This window comes from Ceratotherium simum, chromosome 8 (assembly GCF_057802395.1).
Source record: "Ceratotherium simum simum isolate JZ-2026a chromosome 8, ASM5780239v1, whole genome shotgun sequence".
In the NCBI taxonomy this organism is placed as follows: Eukaryota; Metazoa; Chordata; class Mammalia; order Perissodactyla; family Rhinocerotidae; genus Ceratotherium; species Ceratotherium simum.
The window spans coordinates 64,215,449-64,235,480 of NC_141907.1; the positions used below are offsets into that span (position 1 = coordinate 64,215,449).

Genomic DNA, 20,032 nt, shown 5'->3' on the forward strand with positions numbered 1-20,032 from the left:
CTCTCATATTACCCTTATTATATGTAATTATGATATGCATTTATTTGTGTGATTAATGTTTATCTCTGCCTTTAGACTATAAGTTCCATGAAAATAGAAACTTATTTTTGTTCACCATTGTTTACCCAGTAACTAGCACAGTGTGGAATAACTGTTTCTTCAAATTTGTGATGCCATCAATTATAAGGTATGCTCTGGCTTCAGAGATGTCAAAATGTTAAAAAATGGCCACTAGCGTTAGTAGGACATCATCTATCTTAAGATGTTTTCATCTCAGAGATGTAAAATGTGAAAAAATGTATGTCATTGAATCAATACAATGTGGTATAATAAGTATCCTTACGTGAGAATTATGAAAAAGCCAATTCCCCATTACCTGAGACCATAAAGGCATTCTTAATTTCTTTATTTGTGATAAACTTCATTTATTAAAAATATGTCCTCTCAAAATTACTTTTTTGGTTAGCTGGGCAGGTAGTGAATCAGATGAATAAGAAGCTGCAGACAGGTTTTACAGAATCAGAAGTGTTGCAGATCTTCTGTGATACCTGTGAAGCTGTTGCAAGGTTGCATCAATGTAAGACTCCAATAATTCACCGGGATCTGAAGGTACGAACTTTAGACTACTTATGGATAATACATCTTAAACTTTGGAGTTAAAATGTTTTTGGATTCTCTTTATCTAAACCAGTTTTTATTACTAGCACTGAGATTGGTCTCTGTCCCCTGCTACGTTTCCTGAGGCCATCTAAAGACTGACTGTAGAATGGAAATTGTGCTTTCTGTGACCCTGAAGGTTTCTAGCATAGCTGTAGAGGTGGATTTTGTGCCCTCTACTCTGCTTCTGTTTTACATAGTAGGCTTCTTTAAAAGCTTTCATTTGAACAAAAGTGTGAACATCACTGACATAGGTTGAATGTTCCTTCACACTATTCTCTCCCAGTTTGGCACCCCTCCTGTTTCCTCTAATCCACATTAAGCATCGGAGTGTTTTCCAGAGATGCTGGAGGGAATGGTAAATGGGTCTCTTTACTCATTTATTTATAATTTACTATAGTTTGGTGGTGATTGTCTTTAAATTCTCTTTATTACCTTTTTGTGAACCTGACCACTTGTATATGGTACCAACTTGTTACACTGAAAAAAGTCTCCGAAGGGGATTGAACATTCCTGGTATCATATAGCTAGGGATATCATTACACATATCATTTAGAAACATAGGTGTCCTCTTTGATGCCCACAAACACTAATATTACAAAAATTCCTCTTCCTGAAATACTTTATGCCCAGATATCCTATGGCTAACCTTTCCCCACCTTCAGGTCTGCTCAGGTTCACCCTCTCAGTGAGGCTTGTCTTGAGCCACCTTATTTATAATTATAGCCTAGCATTCTCACTCTGTACTTGCTCTACCTTTTATTAACACTCGTCACCTTCTAAAATACTATATAATTTGCTTGTGTATTATGCCTGTTGTTTATTTTCTGTCCTCTTCCACTAGATTGTAAGCTCTCTGTGGGCAGGGATTTTTCTCTTGTAGTGATGTATCCAAGCATTTAGAATGGTGCCTGCCACATAGCAGGGTCTCATTAAATATTTAATAAATGAATGAATCCCATTTCTGACCGGTTATGTAAAATTTATGAAAGGTTATTATAAAATGCTCTTAAGATATGAGAGAATATAAGATGTCACTTAGAATATAGGTTGTTAACCATGAAAGCATCATCTAGGGAAACCTATGGCAAAGGATACAAGTTAAGGCAAGACTGAAATACCTGACTGCAGACCTCTGTCCCTTAATTTGGATAACCAGTATAGTGCATTTCAGTTCTTTTGAATGTGTAACTTTTATATTTTCCCTAATGATTTGGTATGATTTTTTTGTGCTGTTAAAGCTCATTAACTCTTTTCATATAAAGTTGATGTTTCAGCTGAATCTTCTTGATTTAATTAAAACCAGAAAAGACATTGAACTGCATAATTTGGCATAGGCCATATATCATATGCTTAGTTTTTTTTTTTACATGTGTAAATTTATGCAAACCCACTTTGGTTTTAAGTTGATTTTTTTGGTACAAATGTTTATTATGTGCAAATCTTTTAAAAAAGTAGACTAAAATGAAATATGGAAGAAAAATTATAAAGAAGCTGTAATGTGAGTATTTTGGTAGAGTGGAGAGAAATTGAATTACTCATCCAAGATTGTATCATAAAAATAAAAAATATTGTGAAAAAAACATGTAATAATAATTCTATCATTTGAGTGCTTACTTTATTCCAGTGCTGTTCTAAGTACTTTATATATTTTCATTTAATTTTTATAATAATCTCATGTAATAGATATTATTATCTTCACCATTTTATAGATAAGGAAACTAAAGCTCAAGAGTGGTTAAGGAAATTGTGCAAGGGTATGCATGCTAGTAAGAAGCAAGAGTTGGGCTGTGAATCCATACTCCCCTGTATTAGAAACTGTGTATGTAATTTGTTTATTTAAGTTACTACAACTCTGATCTCCAAGTTAAGGCATAAAGTCAAATCTCTGTTTTTCAGTGTAATATTTTAGACAAAAATGGTATTAAGAGTCAATCAGGGGTAGAATTTTAATGGTTTTTGTTGTTACTTGTCTATAGATAAGCCGAAGTGTCAGAAAAGGAGAAAAATGGAGGTATAGTATAGATTCTGACTGCTACTAGTTCTCTTTCATTGAAGCAGTTTAGAGAGGAGTTAGAGTTTCTTGGCCCCTACAAAAATCATCCTGGGACGGGAGAAGCACTTCTCTGTTCTTAGTAAGAGAAGTAGTAGACATAGTAAAGTATATTTTTGGTCTGATTCATTTGTCCTTTCTCATAATTTGAAGTATCTTAGGTCTCTCTCTCTATATATAATATGGCACAAACTTTTCATGTTTATTGTGTAAAAACATGATTGTAAGAAGATAATTTTCACTTTGGAATACTACTAATTATTGATTTTCTTTTCTTAAGGTAGAAAATATTTTGTTGAATGATGGTGGAAACTATGTACTTTGTGACTTTGGCAGTGCCACTAATAAATTTCTTAATCCTCAAAAAGATGGAGTTAATGTAGTAGAAGAAGAAATTAAAAAGTAAGTGTCCATCTTTATTGTACTTTGTCTTATGGGAATTTTTAGTTAACTTGAATCTGCAAATAAAAATGTTAGATATTTTACTTGTAGATTCTTCAAAATATTTCTATGCCATAGACATTGGTTAACTAAGTCTGCTCTAGCTCAATAGAAAATATATTTTGCCGTGGATACAAGTTTTTTATCTATATTGTCAACAAATTTATCAAGAAATTTGTTAAATAAGCTATAATGATTAGTGGAATTATTAAAAGGAGTTTTAAATGATTGTTGAGTTCAGTTAAACATCTTTGTTTTCACTGATACTGAAGATTTATGCTTGTTAGGAAAAAATTAAACTACTTGAAGACATTTGAGCTTTTACTTCATATTTAATATTAAGATTGACTTCTGTATGCATTGAAAACTATGTGGAAGACGTGTTACTTTGTAATAGTGTATTGGAAAGCTCTCTGGTAGCAATATAAGTCAAATCTGCTTCATATATATAAAGCGTATCTGTTTTCTTAATCTTGTACTTTCCATGTTTGCTAGAGTACCCGTAAGGACCCTTCCCTGACTTTTCTGTTTTCTAGTTTTAGAAAATAGAACTGTTTTTATATCTTAAATTACCTTAATAAAATGACACAGAATGCAGAAAGATCTGTCAGAATAGGAATTTCTAAGTAATTGCCTTTTCTAAGTTGCCTTTCTTCACTTCCTCAGAAATTCTCAATTGTTTAATAAGACTATCTAGGAGCTATCATTTGAACTGCAATATATATTTCGAAATAGCTCAAGTAGAGCTGATACTACTCTGGTCCATTTGTGGATTAACATTGTGGATTTCTAGACTAGGTATTTCTACTCAGGAAACTTAGCCTATGATGATTATGTTAGGTTCCATAAAAACAGACACTGTAGTAAACATATAAATGTCCTGAAGAACACAAGAACAATAAATTATTAAATTGGCTTCTTGGGGATATATGTATATACATATAATTTTAAAAAAATTATTGGATTATGATATATCATGGCTGTTATAGGATTCTGCTCAAGAATTCTGACTTGATGGAAGTTTCATTTCTTGCTGTTGAGATCCGAAGTATAAAGTTCAGTAGAATTTTGCATTAATGATGAACACAAGCTCATAAGGGGTTCTTATGCTTTGTGACTCAATTGAGGAGTTAGTGGGCTCACCATTTATTCAGTTAACAGATATTTTTCAGGGCCTACAATGTAGTAGACATGTTCATGGTGCTGCAGTATAGCAGTGAGCAAAAGTCGTGCTCTCAGGCAGTTCGTATTCTGGTTTCTTAGGTGCTCCTCTGTAGTAGTATCACTCAGAATGTCTTACCAATCAGAGTAATTCGGAAAAAGTAAGATGGTAGAATGTTGAGCTTTAAGATACTTCATGTAAAATAAAACATATAAACACTCAAAATGAATCTTAAATTATGTCATGATATAGGAAGTCCTTCCATATTTTGATAATTTTTGCTGTGAAATTGAGCGCTACTTCATTAAAATATTCTGTTCATGATGGATTTGGGATTTTTATATTGGTAAATATTTATTCATAGTATCTTTTAATTCCAAATAGCTTATGATGGCAGTCAGCATTAGAAGTGTACTTAATTAGTGTAGTTAGAATTATGGCAACTAGATTACTTTTAAAACAGCAATTATAAAAATAAACCTAAAGGAGATTTACCACCATGTGCAATGAAGTATGTTAGAGTCCATAAAAACAAACTCCTTATCAAACACATAAGTTAATTTTTTGAGAGGGTAGAAGTTTTACTCTTAAATTAATAGACTAAAATATTTTGATAAGGATATTTTTGTAGTCAAATTATATTATTTCAAATGGGAAATTCAAGGAAAACTATGTTTCCAATACATTGTCTTTATTTAAGATTTTTCTATTAAAGAAAATAAGTTTTTATATTAGTAGAGATGCTGTTGCACTTGTTGAATAAAAATGTGTATAGATGCTTTGTATTGTTTAATCCTTGATGGACTTTTAATGAGCTTTTAAAAATATAATTATTTCTATATAACATTATAGAACCTAAGAGTTTTTGTAGTATTTTATGTAGAAACAATGCAGTATCTGTCTTTTTTTTTTATATCTCCACTCCATTTCACTTATTTACTGCCAGGTATACAACTCTGTCATACAGAGCCCCTGAAATGATCAACCTTTATGGAGGGAAACCCATCACCACCAAGGCTGATATCTGGGTAAGGCCAAGGAAGGCTGGCATTTTCTCTAACCAAATAAAAAAAATCTGAATTCAGTTGATTATTTTCCTTCTGTCCCTCAAAAGGTATTTCCTAATAAGTTGAAGAGAATGGTGTACAGTAGAGCTTCTTATTCAGGAGAAGAAAAATATTAGAACATTTTATCTTCTTAGTCCTGAAATGGAAAGCTTAGGTATAAAAAAGCAAATAAAGGACTCCCATATAATGTAACTTTTTACCACAATATTTTTTAGAATTTAGATTATATATGAGTGTTAACATCTTTTTGATTGAGTGGAATTTTGGTTGATGACAGTATGAAACAGATGGACATAACTCTTAAGTAATTAACAGTGATAATTTTCTGGAGTATTTTAGGATCTTTTAAATGGAAACGAACATGAGTAAAATTTTTTCTAATTATAAACATACCAATGACTAACTTCTATATATTGAAGTTCTTTTTCATTTAGCATGTATGTCTGGATTGAGTTATTGAGATAGATCATGTTTCTGTTAGTTGAACTTTATGTTAGAATGTCAGTACTTCTTTAGAGCTTATTTTTTATGAGTAAACTATGTTTTGGCTGTATTTAATAAACTAGCAGGAAACTATTTTAAATGTGAATTTGTTTAAATTCAACAAGTATTTAGCCATATCTACTACTAGTGAACACATTAGGGATGGAGGAAATAATTCCTTTGAAAATAGTTCTCGAGTTTATAAGAAAAGTCATATTATTTTGTTTTTAAAACATAATGTTAGAAAGTAGTTGAGCATAATGTGTGAAATCAAATGAATATCTCCTTGGTTCTCTTGCCCTGGCCTCCTCTTATAGGGGTTGGGATACCAAATATTTTTGTAAGGTAGTAAAAAAGGAATATCTTTGATATCTTTTCTTCTGTCTATATAATATACACTTTTTCACCAAATAGTGATTCTTAAATCTTGTGGTAGTTGAATTTTTAACCATACACATAATTGAATCAAGCCATAAATAATTTATTTGTTAATAAATAATTTGATTTAGTAAATTTGATACTGCTTATATATCACTAGCTTATATAACTCAAATTCAGTTTGCTTTCCTCAGCATTAACATTTGACTCATTAAATGGCTTATAGTACAGTGTAGAAAGCAAACTCAGTTGGGTCTTAATTTATAAAATGAAGGTTTTAGGAGAGGTGATGGTGGAAGTCATTTCTGGCTTAATTTTGTGACTGCTGTTGAAATCTATATTACATAAAAGAGTATTTCAATGACAAAGGAAACAACAGACATCATAGCTTGACTACTGTTTTGAAATCAAGAGTTGATTAAAAAAAATAATTTAATCTCTAAGCACATGATTGTTACCTAATATCTTAACAAAAAGGAAGGAATCTTTTTTTCTGTTCATTTTTCACCAGATTTAGTATGCATGCCAGACAGCATACTAAGTTGTCAATGATAAGTTTAAAATTTATACCATTTGTAATTAGTGTATGGAGTAGTAGTTCCATAGTGGATAAATGGTAAAGCTGTGGGATTACAAATAGATAAAGATAGAAAGAACAATATGAAAAATAATCAGAAAACAGAATCTATGTTTGTATGCTTGACAGAGATAGAATTTTAATTTCCATGATGCCATTTTTATGCTTGTCTTAGCTCAGGTAAAACAGAAGTATACTACATTTTAGGTGTGAATTCAAGAATATCCAGAAAAAATATTCAGTCCATATTGGTCGAGAATTCTATTTCTGATCCTGTTTCAGGATAGTACTGATTCAGACAGTTATGATATTTGCATAAAAGTATTTATTTAGCACTTTATATTTTGGTGAAAAAAATTTTTTTCACCCGGAAGTTTCCATTGTAGGTAATTTTTATCCTGAGATCTCGGATGCTGATTTGTTAAGCATTAGGAAATTCAGTAAGAGATTCTTCATGTTACCGTTTAATGAGAAAAATTGAAGATGGTGATACTCAGCATTCAAAATTAGGTCATTTGTTCCCTCCTGTTTCCTGAACAATTCTCATTCTATCAAATTTGATAAAGAGGGAAATGCTTTTGGTGTGAAAAAATTGGGACACCTCATTGTGTTCACACTATGTGAAGCGAGAATTTTAGATTTATGTTAAGTATACTGGCAGTGCTATCTAAAATTGTTATCTGGGAACTCTTACATTTACTCTAACACAGGACACATTACTAAAGGTTTGATTGATAAGATAAAATTGGCTAAAATGCAGATTTCCTTTGTTTAGATTGTCATCTGGGCAGTAGAAAGGTATAATTGAATGCGGATGTTCCACCATTAATAGTATTTTTTTTTAATGCTGTTAGGGAGCCTTATGCTCAATTTGCTGCATAAATGCTGAAAATATCTTCCTTATAGAAAAAAGCATCATAAATATTTTTTAAGCCACATTGAACTGGTTATTTCTATTCAGAATCTTTACAGTTTTTTAAATCATATAATACATAACCCAATAATGTTTTGAACTAATATATTGAAATTTCTGGAACCTTTAAACTTTTTTCATTGGATGGCTGTTATAATATTGAAAATAATGTTTTGTAAATTAATATTGTTGAACTTACAAAGGTATTTCTGCATGTTGTGATCTTCATAGTATTAATAAAACTTAGTGTATTTGTTAGTTGCATTTGCTAAGTTGATGTGTGCAGAAAATACAACAAAGGAAAGGTGATCTGCTAATTTTTAGAGTGAGGCCAAATTTTAGTATTGCTGATATAATTGTATACTAACTATTGGATAATTTTATACAATCTGTTTAGAATGAGAAAAGCCCTTTACACTCTTAAGGCTTATAGGTGCCACTTCTTGTGATAACATAGTGATTTCTTGAGCCAAAAATCACATTTTATTACTGCTTCTCAGGTTTGAGCTGTTAGCAGTTTAGCTAGAAATTTCTTATGTTACTTTTCCAGATGTAATTTGTGTTTTAGGGTGTTTTGTCTTCATTGTCCGCAAGTAGCTTTATTAGTGCCGTGATGTTTATGGAGGCATGAAAGTGAAGCAGGCAGAGCCCTTCCTTTTTGAATTTTAATATAGATTACCCAGGTACAAATATGATTAGTATGATGTAGAATAAAAATTATAGGATTATACACAGAAAGAGAGAAGTTATTTTTATAAAATGAAACGTGCTTAGTGAATAATCGGTTAAAAGGTATTGATGGTTGTCTGCTAAATTTAACTGTGATGGCTAACTCATATTAGGAATCCCAGGATTTTAAAACATGTTTTACAGTGAATGTTTTAAAAGTGCTGCTAGGAGAAGCCTTGTGCTTATTTTGCTGGTTATATGCTAGTTATGTACTAAATACAGTCGTGCACTGCATAACGACATTTTGGTCAACGATGGACCACATATACGACAGTGACCCCGTAAGATTAGTACCATATAGCCTACAGATGTAATAGGCTGTACCATCTAGGTTTGTGTAGGTATACTCTGTGATCGCACAATGCTGAAATCGCCTAATGACGCATTCCTCAGAACATATCCCTGTTGTTCAGGGACACATTACTGTATATATTTTCCTTGTGGAAGAAATAAAAGTATAATTTTTTTCCCAAAAGGAACCAGTCTCTTCTAATCTTTGTTATGTCATTCATGATCTAGAGTTTTATGATAGCATTAATTCAGCCATATTGCCACAGATGTGATAGAAAAAAATGGAAATGATACAGTTAAATGTCCTTTCAAAAATTAAGCACATGAATTTGTTTAAGCAGTGATTTGTGAAAAGATTCATCCAGTATAGAAACAGGATTTTTTTTTTAATAACGTATTTAGTTTTTGGTTTGGGGCGATTTTTATGTCTCGTGGTTAAGTTGATGACTTGAGCTCTGACAATATTCATGCTTTTTTGTTTTACAGGCACTGGGATGTTTACTATATAAACTTTGTTTCTTCACTCTTCCTTTTGGTGAGAGTCAGGTTGCTATCTGTGACGGCAACTTCACCATCCCAGACAATTCTCGTTACTCCCATAATATACATTGCTTGATAAGTAAGTACTCGGAAAAATTTATGAGAAAATTATAAGATATTGTACTTATGTCCTGCTATTTATATTCCTTTACCCAAACCTAGTCTTCTAATTTCATATAGTATAATTTTGTGAAACTATAGTAAAGAAAAACATTTAAAAAGATGTTTATAAGACTTTTAGAGGAGTAAAAGCAGCCTAATTACTGATTAGTACATGGATATTTTTAAGGCCCTGGATAAGCTTTTGTAGAACACAGCAGTTATGTAATTAAGGAAACTGGAATTTCTGGAAAAACTTACAGCATAACATTTAATTGTTTGGTCTTTGTACTCTTGAAATTCAAATATCCAGATCTGTTGCTTCTTTGGATCAAAATATTGCTAATCTTAAATTGTGGCTTTTTTGGCCATCCTTTTTAATATCTATTCTTTATTGTTTATAAAATGGTTATCGCAAAGCAACTTAAGTGTAGTGTTAGAAGGAGTAGTCCTGTAGGCCATTGATTCCAAAAGAATACCTCTATTTTCCTTCCAGGCTTCTTCAAGATTTTTTTCTTCCTTTTGATAAGATACTGTAATTTAATTTTTATATATATGTACATGGTAAAAATTTCTGGGAAAGATGATTTGGGGCCTGGGGGAGGACCGTCAGATATTAAAATATATTGGGAAGCTGCAGCATTTAAACAGTACCTCTCAGCACTGTTTATATTAAAGTGTTTCTAGCATTTCTTTTCTGTTTTTTTCATTTTAGATATCTCCTGTCATAGCCTTCAGCCATGTAGGTCAATGCAATAGAAAAGAGGGTCAATCTAAACATATTTGATGTTTTGTATGATAAAGATGGAAGTTCACCTCAGTGGGGAAAAAGTGAAATACAAAAATGTATTAGCTATCTATGGACAGAAAATCAGCTGAATCTCTACCTCAAACTTTTTGCTAAAATTTCAGATAAAGGAACGACTTAAATGTAAAAAATAAAGCAAATGTACTTGAAGAAAATAGGTCTGAATTTATTTATAACACTGGAATGGGTAATCTGTAAGTTAGGCATTAAATCTCAGGAACTAGAAAAGAAAAGATGAAATCTATTAACATATAAATTTAAACCATTAAAAGTCCCCCTAATCCCATGAGCCCTAGCATAAAGTCAATATAAGTTGGAAAAAAACTATTTGTTACACATTTGACGGTGGCTAACTTTTGTAATTTCTGAGGCTCATGTAAATCAAAAAGAAAAGAGCAAGCACTCCAAAAGAAAAATGGTCAAAAGAAAAGGGAGCATAAAAGGATATATAGCCTCGCTTTGCAAACTTATTTAAAGCACAGTCTTTTTATTTCTATAACGTGGATTTGTTGATACATGTTGGAAATTGGAGAAATATGTCACTTGAACTCAAAAATTACATTGCTTTGTGTGGAATGTTTTTCCTAGACAAGGGGAATCAGAGTGATGGGATGGGGGAGATGGTGTTAAACTTCACAGAGGAAAGGAAATAACCTAAGCTGGGCTGCACTGCCATCATGAGCACTGTTAGCTCTAATTGGAGAACATTAAATATGAGTGCTTGTACTGGGGTTTTCTTCCTAGAAAGAGAAATCTACCTCTCTCTCAGTTTTGTGTGGCTCTCTATTAATGGATGGCCCCCTGAATAGCACCCCCACTGGCTCAGAGTCCCACTTTTATCTTAATTGATGGAGCACCTCCCAGCCTTGTTTTGATATGTTTTTATATCCTTGTGGCAGCTTTCAGCCAAATTAAGCTGCCTATCTGGGCAGTCCAAGTTACCTTCCCAGGTACCAATTAACGTTTTTGTTAGTGCGCTGGTAACAGAGTTATATAGTTTTTCAATGGTCTGTCCCAACTCTGTTTTTCCCGTCAGCCCTGTTATTTTTAGCCTGCCATTTTGCAGAATGTAAATTTTTTTTAAAGAGCAAACATACCTTTAGGGTATATTTGAATGAACATTAGACTCATAATCCACTCTGTCTTATCCAATTGCTTTCCTCCTTCATTGTCCAAAAATTTGGGCACCAAAAGGATGAAAGAACTCTGATTAACTGGGATGCTCAAAGAATAGATTGAGGAATTTACTTTGGCTCTTGTGTGTTCTGGCTAATTGAAGTTTAACTTTTTATTGAAGCCCTTGTAAATCATTGTAACTGTGACACTCTTGTTGCTAAGTAAAAGGTTTTAATCACAATCAAACTGAGGATTTCATTGAAGATCTTGCAATGTCTTAGAAACTCTGAATATTCTCATTGAACGATACTGAATGAGAGACTGGACAGGATTTACCCTGACTTGTGATTTAATTTGCTTATAGTAATAAGATCTTTATTTCTTGTGTTAAGCACTGGTTTTTTTCCCTCTCAGTGTATGCATGCACGGGTATGTGTGTGTAACGTAAAGGTGGAAGAGCTAAACACTGTCGATAGTTTTAGGATCTAATGGGGCTCTAGGTCTTTGATGCATGTGTTCATCATATGCTTCCTTCATTTGTCAATAAATGTACAGATTTTAGTTTTATCAATGTCAGTATAAATTTGACCATGTGTTAAATGTCTTTGAACTTATTTTTAAGAGTTAGGGAGAAATTTTTTAAAAAGGTTGAGTGAAATAAAAGCATTTAAGTAAATGTTGGTATTTTGTCTCCTGTCAAACGGTTTTTATGGATTTTACTTTTTAAATATTGTCTTGAGTAATAAAAGCTTAACAAAGTAGAGTTTTTTAAAACTAGAACATACTTACAATGTGATGTTTTATAGAAAACATTTAGATTCTTTGCGATTTTATTCTTTACATTTTTCATATGTAATCTTGCCTGTTTCCTACCATCCTATTTAGGTTCCTCTGTCTGCTTTTATAATATATAATTAGTGATTTACATTGCTTTCAAATAAATCCTACGTTCAGAAAACCAAGAATTGCCTAGCTGTGCTCACAGTTTCTGAAAGTGAGACTTTTTATTGCCAATTGTCTATGCATGCAGTGTAGTTGCTCCAACATATTAATATAAGATAAAGCATTAAAAAGACATATATCTTTTTAGTATTAACACTTTTACTAATGCTGCTTGCATCTATTTTTATGACTCAGGATTTTTGAAAATGAAATAGCTGTGCCTTATCTTTGTTAAAACTGTATGATTTATGGTTACATAAGTATTTGAATATACTTTTGATTATCACTAATTTGGTCAAGGGTAATTATTACCTACTGTCCATAAAGCTCAGTTTAACTATTAATTTCATCATACTTCCCTGCGGACTTTCCTTCTTAAAAGTAGCAGAGTCAATTATTTAGAATTTTTGTTCTTAGCCTCTGTTAATTTTTCCAAGTAATGGAGGTGGATTGAGGGGTGAGGAAAGAAGCACTTTCCATTTTTGGATCTAAGAGTTGAAAAGAACTTAGAGAACTTTTAGAGGAGAATGAGAAGCATAATTAGGAGGATTTGGATTACTACATAGTTACAATGAGTGAACAGAAGGCTGGTGGCCTCGCCTTTCTTTCAGCTTCTGTGTTGTAAGGTGGTTAAGGATGTACATTGTAGAGATTAAGAACAAGGCCTCTGGAGCCAAAGGGCCTGGGCTTGCATCCGCTCTGTCACTAATTTGGTACCAAACATTGGGTACCTCTGTTTATCTCAATATACTCATTTCTGAAGTAAGCATGTTGAAAGTAACTACATCTTAGGATTATTGTGAAAATTAAATGAAGTATGATAAGTGCTTAGCATGTGTAGGTGCTCAGTAAGAGACGGCCTTTAATACTACCACCATTACTACTATAATAACTACCACTACTAATGATATCATTATTGTAATTCTTCCTGAGCTAATCTAGCTTCTGATTTTCTGGGTAAGAGGTAGGGCATCCAGATATTTATTAGGATGTACTTTCCCTGCAGAGATTTCTTTGGATGCTTTGAAGCAGAACTTGTTTTTGTGGACTGATAGTGGCTCTGTCAAAGGCTTACCATTATATGTTCCAGAATATACTTTATGTAACTACTAAGATTATTTTTCTCACCTCTTTGTGCAGTGATGTAGTGATTCATAATGAACAGCAGGGGAAGCTTTATTTTTCTTGCTTTTGGGTCTGCTCACTTAATGTTGCTTTTATGGTTCTGTATCTTAGCTCTTAGCAGCTCATCTGTTGGGTTTAGATTTATTTATTTTTATTTTTTTTGCTGAGGAAGATTCACCCTGAGCTAACATCTGTCGCCAGTCCTCCTCTTTTTTTTTTTTTGCTTGAGGGAGATTCGCCCTGAGCTAACATCTGTGGCAAATCTTCCTCTATTTTGTACGTGGGCTGCCACCACAGCATGGCCCCTGACCAGCGGTGTAGGTCTGTGCCTGGGAACAGAACCAGGGCTGCCAAAGCAGAGTGTGCCAAACTTAACCACTAGACCACAGGAGCTGGTCCTATTTATTTGTTTTTTTAATGAAATATAATTGACATATTACGTTATATTAGTTCCAGGTGTATAACATAACGTATGTGTATATTGTGAAATGATCACCCCAATAAGTCTAGTTAACATCCATCACCTCACATAGTTACACATTTCTTTTTTCTTGTAATGAGAGCTTTTAAGATCTCCTCTCTTAGTGATTTCCAAATATACAATATAATATTATTAACTGTTACTGTGCTGTATGTACATCCCCAGGACTTATTTATTTATTTACTTATTTGAGGAAGATTGGCCTTGAGCTAACACCTGTTGCCAATCTTCCTCTTTTTCTTTTTTTGCTCCCCAAAGCCTCAGTACATAGTCGTATATCCTGGTTTGTAGGTCCTTCTAGTTCTTCTCTGTGGGACACTGCCCCAGCATGGCTTGATGAGTGATGAGTAGGTCCGCGCCCAGGATCCAAACCAGTGAACCCCGGGCTGCTGAAGCAGAACGTGTGAACTTAACCACTACACCACTGGGCCAGCCCCAGGACTTATTTATTTTATAACTGGGAATTTGTACCTTTTGACCACCTTCACCCATTTTGACCACCCTCCACCCCCTATCTCTGGCAGCCACCAGTCTATTCTGTGTATCTATGAGTTCATTTTTTTTTCTTTCTTAAATAGCCTCCACATAAAAGTGAGATCGTACGGTATTTGTCTTTCTCTTCTCACTTATTTCACTTAGCACAATGCTCTCATGTCCATCCATGTTGTTGCACATGGCAAGATCTTCTTCTTTATGGCTGAATAATATTACATTGTGTGTGTGAGTGTGAGTGTGTGATTATCTATCTGTCTACCTACCTACCTGTCTGTCTGTCTATCGATCGATCTATCATCTATCTATCACTCTATCACATTTTCTTTATCCATTCATTGATGGACACTTATGTTGCTTCCATTGTCTGGGCTATTGTAAATAATGCTGCAGTAAACATGGAGGTGCAGATATCTTTTCGAGTGCATGTTTTCATTTCCTTTGGATAAATGCCCAAAAGTGGAATTGGTGGATTATATGGTAGTTATATTTTTAACTTTTTTTTTTTTTTAAATTTTTGTTTATTGCAGTAACATTGGTTTATAACATTGTATAAATTTCAGGTGTACATCGTTATACTTCTATTTCTGCATAGATTACATCATGTTCACCACTCAAATACCAATTACAACCCATCACCACACATTGGGGGAACTCCATACTGTTTTCTGTAGTGGCTGCACCAGTTTACATTCCCACCAACAGAGCACAAGCGTTTCCATTTTTCCACATCCTTAGCATCTCTTGTTATTTCATGTCTTTTTTTATAATAAATAAACTTATTTTACTATTTAGTTTTTGTGGGAAACCAGGAATTTGCTTGCTTATTTTAAATACACTTAAAATTTACTATGGAAATTAAAAACATATACAAATACAGGCAGAACTGTGCAGTGAATTATCATGTACCTGTTACCTAGCTTCAGTGACTATAACTCATGGCCAATCTTTGTTCATCCACACCGTTCCCCACTCTCTTCTATATTATTTTTGAAAAAAAATCTGGCATTTTAATGTACCTTGGAAAAGAAATAAAAAATTAAGATAGGATTTTGTTGGAGGTTTTTAGTTAGTGGTCTGGGTTACCACTTGGGGAGATGTAGAGAGAAGGCTCTGGTCAATAACTTCTAGAGACAGCTACCAGGACTATCTCAAGTATATTATCCTGGCATACTTATAGTGCCATTTAGTGTTTTAGTTATGATTGAACACATTTATTATTAGCTTTTAAATTTGGTTTCATTTCAACAGTCCACAGAATAAGGTATGAAGGACATATATACCTAACATGTAAGTTTCTAATGATAGTCTTCATGGGTTAAACAGATAAAAATAACAAGTTAATGCTTGAAATATTTATGGTTACAAAATTAGAGTGGGTATTTCTCTTTTCAGGTAAATTACTGTAAGTTTAATAATTAGAAGTCTGTGGGAGAGAAAACATTCTTTATGAAAGGAAAAAAATTTAACAGAATTTTAAGCAGGAAAATTCTTTTGAGATTTCTATTCAAAGTATTTTCCCATAAAATTTTTTGAGCTGTTAGATTAAAGATGCTGGTTTAACTCTTACTTAGGCCCAGGCATGGAGTCGTCATTTTGTGTAACTTGAATGGGAACTACTTTATTTAATTTTTGGCTTGAGTCTTTGATGAAACCATAATGTAACTTGGCCACTGCTACAGCAGCAGTAGCTCCTTTAGCTGCTCTTTTTGTTAGACTATGCACTGATGTTGTGCTTTCCTATTCTAAATTGGCATAAACATAATTAATTCAGGTGTCTTGGACAGTGTTTTTTAATCAGGTATGTCTGATACATCAGTTGGAGATGTGGTGGTTTAATTGTACACCACCTTCAATTCTGAGACTATTTTGTGTTCTGAGGTTGTTTTTAGTGGTGTTTGTGTCAATAGAAAGATTCACACAATAAAGAGGAGCAGAGAAATATCCTTTCATTTCTATGTGGCTAACTTTTTTTAAAAGTTTATTTTATATTTGCAGTGGAATCAGGGTCAATGGGAATGGTCTCGTGATGATTTACATGATCATTTTAAGTTGAGTAAACAAGGGTGTGTTCTAGCTTTCTACCTTCTCTGTCTTTTTTTTTTTTTAACTTAATCATTTGATTCATTTTTGGATGAACTGGACGTATATATTCCTTAATCCACTTCTTCCCCTCAAGAGCATTTTTTTAGATGATATGGTTTTGTTGTCATGAAATAGGAGTTAATAAAACACTAGACTTGAGGTTTAATTATTGTGAGAGAAAATGGCTTTGGACCAACTACCTAAAAACTGAAATTGTCATTCTTGGTAGATAGCCTCACGGTTGGAGCTAGATTAGAGCCTATACCTCTGCACTCCAGATTACATTATTCAGTAATCTAGGAGCGCATTTTGCAACCCGTGCTCTTGGAGGGTTTGGGAAATTATATTATTTAAATTAAATTCTTAAAGATGCCCTACTAAGTTTTTTTTCTTTTTTACTGGCTGATAATATCCAATATAAAAATATTCAGTGATAAAAATGTAGCCGTGTTCTACCTGTGGGTTTCAGCTTCTTCATACTTTGAATTTAGAATCAAATCAGAGACAGGGCACAGGAGCTCATCAGATAAAACTGTCAGCATTAGTACTGATAAAGCAGAATAAAATTTAGATCTGAAGCCAAATGGGCATATTATTCTGTATTCAATCCCCAAATTTATTCACACTCAGTCATTGGCAATGCTGGAAAACCATAGACTTCGTCTGCAGAAGCAGGCCACTTACACAACATGGTTTCACAGAGAACATATATGTCCTGTGAATAAATGGTTCTGTATGAAAGAGCATCAGAGATTGATGTGTGTGGGGGCTGATTTCTTTTTTTCTAGTCTAACAATTAGACAAATCACTGTCTTTCCCTTGGAGAGGAATGAGTTATAGTAGTTAGAGAGAGGTTACTAGCACAGTGGTTTTCAAACTGTTTGACTGTGATTTATAGTAAAAAATATGTTTTAGTTATGACCTGGTGGCGCACGCACGCACACACACACGCACACGTGAAACAAGTTTCATGAAATATGGCTTATACTTACCACATTAATGCTCTCTAATATTTTCTATTCTATTTTATTAAAATAAGTGCTAGTCATGACCTTTTAGACTGATTTTATGTTACAGAAATGGGATCAGGACAGTTAGACAAACTAAACTGGCTCCAGCAGATGTGTCCTCACATGGAAACATGAACCAGAGGAGTTGGAGGTCCTTTTGTTTGCTTATAAGATATTGGTTCTACCCACAGCCTGGCTCCCTAATCATTGGAGGATGTTGTGCTGTGCTTAACTTGAGAGAATTACTTACACAGATACTGGTTAAAGAACATACAATCTCAAATTTATCCATTTTCCCTCAATGCTTTTCTTCTACCAACAAAGAAAAAGTATATAGGTTGCCTGAAGGATCATTCTGTTCTTCTCTAGATATGTAAAAAGCTTTTCCCAGATTAAGCCAGACCAGAGAAGGACGGCTCTCATGTATGAGCCGTCTTTAGAAAAACTCAAAGGAGAATGTACATGTTGCTTTCAGTATCAAGAATAGTGCTTTTTCTTAGCACCTGGTTTGTTTTTGTGTTAAGAACACTGTGATTCATGTAATGGATCATGTTGCCTTATTTGTTTTGACAGCTCAAGAGTAGAGAGCTAAATTTTTGGCCTACGTTTATAGGACCAAATCATATACGGTTTCTTTACTGACATCATTATCCTGTTTTTTTTTTTTTTGGTGGAGGGAGGCTTTTCCATTAGTCCTAATTTCTCATATATTTAAAAAGTCTTATAGTTTTGTATGCTACTTCAAGTCCTTTATAGGAATAAATATTTATAATTAATTACTGTTGAAATTAGATTTTAAAAGCCACATAAACTTGTTAAAATAGAAAAATAGAATCATGTTTATAACTTTGATCAGTTTCTTGTGATTGGTTTTTAAAAATTATATGAATAAATATTTATTGTTAAAAGTCTGTTTAAATTTATCCCCATATCATGCACTGTTACTTTTAGAACATTTAATATCTGTTGGTATTAAGATACAATATAATTTAGGAGGATAAAATAAACCTTGTAGATTCCTCAAATCTTTTCTGGAATGAGGTTGAATATAAAGTAATAAATATTAGAATTACATGTTTTTACTTATTTCCATCTAACAATCGTGATAAAATAATAAAACATCAATTTTATAAGTGATATATATTAGTTTTCATAAGTATATAAAATCAAGTTACATGTAGAGTATTTTTAAAACTGAGTTCAGAATCTCCTGAATAAATTTCTAAGTTTGTCATTTGCCAAACAACTGTGTTTTAAACCAAAATGAGGTTGTCATGCTGTTGGAGATGTATTACACTGCTTGTTCAAATATTATTTAAATTTGGAAGGAAGATTGAATTCAATTTGATTAATAATTTTAATTTAGTTATTTGTATACTTTGATCTCTCTAAACATAATTTTATTAGCAAATTTCAGAATATTATCTAATTATTGCTGTAATTTTACATTTTAAATAGGTTTAAAAGTGATTTGAACATTACTATAAGAACTTAGAGTTAATCAAGAAAGCAGAGTTAGAACATGATGTCTTAACAAAATATGCATTTTCAAGTTATAGAATTGAGTTTAAATGTCAGCCTTCTTGTGAAATTGTAAATTAACAAGTCACCCAAGAAATAGACAAGTGGTAGTGGTCATTTTGGTTAGAAAAAAGGTCAGGCATTTCAAGCAGTGCTGTAAGGTTGGTGTGAAATCTGCTTTTAATAGAACCATACAACTGTGCTCATACTTCTGAGCGTGGTATGGATGACATGTTGAAGTACAGAACTATGGTGACTATTGTTAGCCTCAGTATGAGAAGAAAGCATATTTTTGGAAAACTCTAGTGTCAACCGTGTACTACTTTGTTGAATAGATTATAAGGCACACAACTTAGTCTTTTCTCAATGATTCAGGATCATTTAAAAATTAGTAGAGGTACTTTAGATAATAGTGAAAATAAGGACCCCTACTGTGGCCCTGGAACTTTCCTTAATAATTCCCCAGTGTTCACTAAACTCAGTTTTTGTTTTGTGTCACTTTCTCAGAAGACTATTCATATTTGTCATTCATATTTCTGGTGCAGAGCTGTTCTGTGAGTGACTTGTCTTTAACTCTGGATAATGCTTTAAGTTCATGTATAAAATAACAATTTCTATATTTTCTATAAACGTCAACAAAGTTTACTAGAATCATCACTAATCTTAGAATTGAAAAAAGTGTGTGTGTGTGTGTGTGTATATATATATATATATTTTTTTTTTTCGTCCTTTTAATGTGCCCCTAAATAGATTCTGTGTTCAGCGAAACTTCTTAACATTTTGATCTATTCTTGTAGGGTTCATGCTTGAACCAGATCCAGAGCGTAGACCTGATATATTTCAAGTGTCCTATTTCGCATTTAAATTTGCCAAAAAGGATTGTCCAGTCTCCAACATCAATGTAAGTAGTTTTTCAAGTAGGATATGAATTTAAAATCCATGTCATCATGTGTGATATGTATACTTTCAGAGTTACTTGTTTCATGACTTAATAGTGTGTTTATGATTAGTATTTTTGATATAAAGCCACAGTTGCCAACTAAGGTGTCCTGGGGAGCTACA

The 20,032-nt window shown here is 32.9% G+C and overlaps 1 protein-coding gene across 2 annotated transcripts in view; it reads left to right on the top strand.

Annotated features, from left to right (window-relative positions):
• The window catches only part of BMP2K (BMP2 inducible kinase), a 135,993-nt gene that overhangs the window by 64,356 nt on the left and 51,605 nt on the right, over positions 1–20,032 (top strand). For both annotated transcript variants that reach the window (XM_004430869.3, XM_087434480.1), the window contains exons 4-8: positions 467–609; positions 2,991–3,112; positions 5,260–5,341; positions 9,238–9,370; positions 19,768–19,871. In XM_004430869.3, coding sequence (XP_004430926.1) covers positions 467–609; positions 2,991–3,112; positions 5,260–5,341; positions 9,238–9,370; positions 19,768–19,871 — 584 coding nt within the window. The remainder of the gene's footprint in view (positions 1–466; positions 610–2,990; positions 3,113–5,259; positions 5,342–9,237; positions 9,371–19,767; positions 19,872–20,032) is intronic.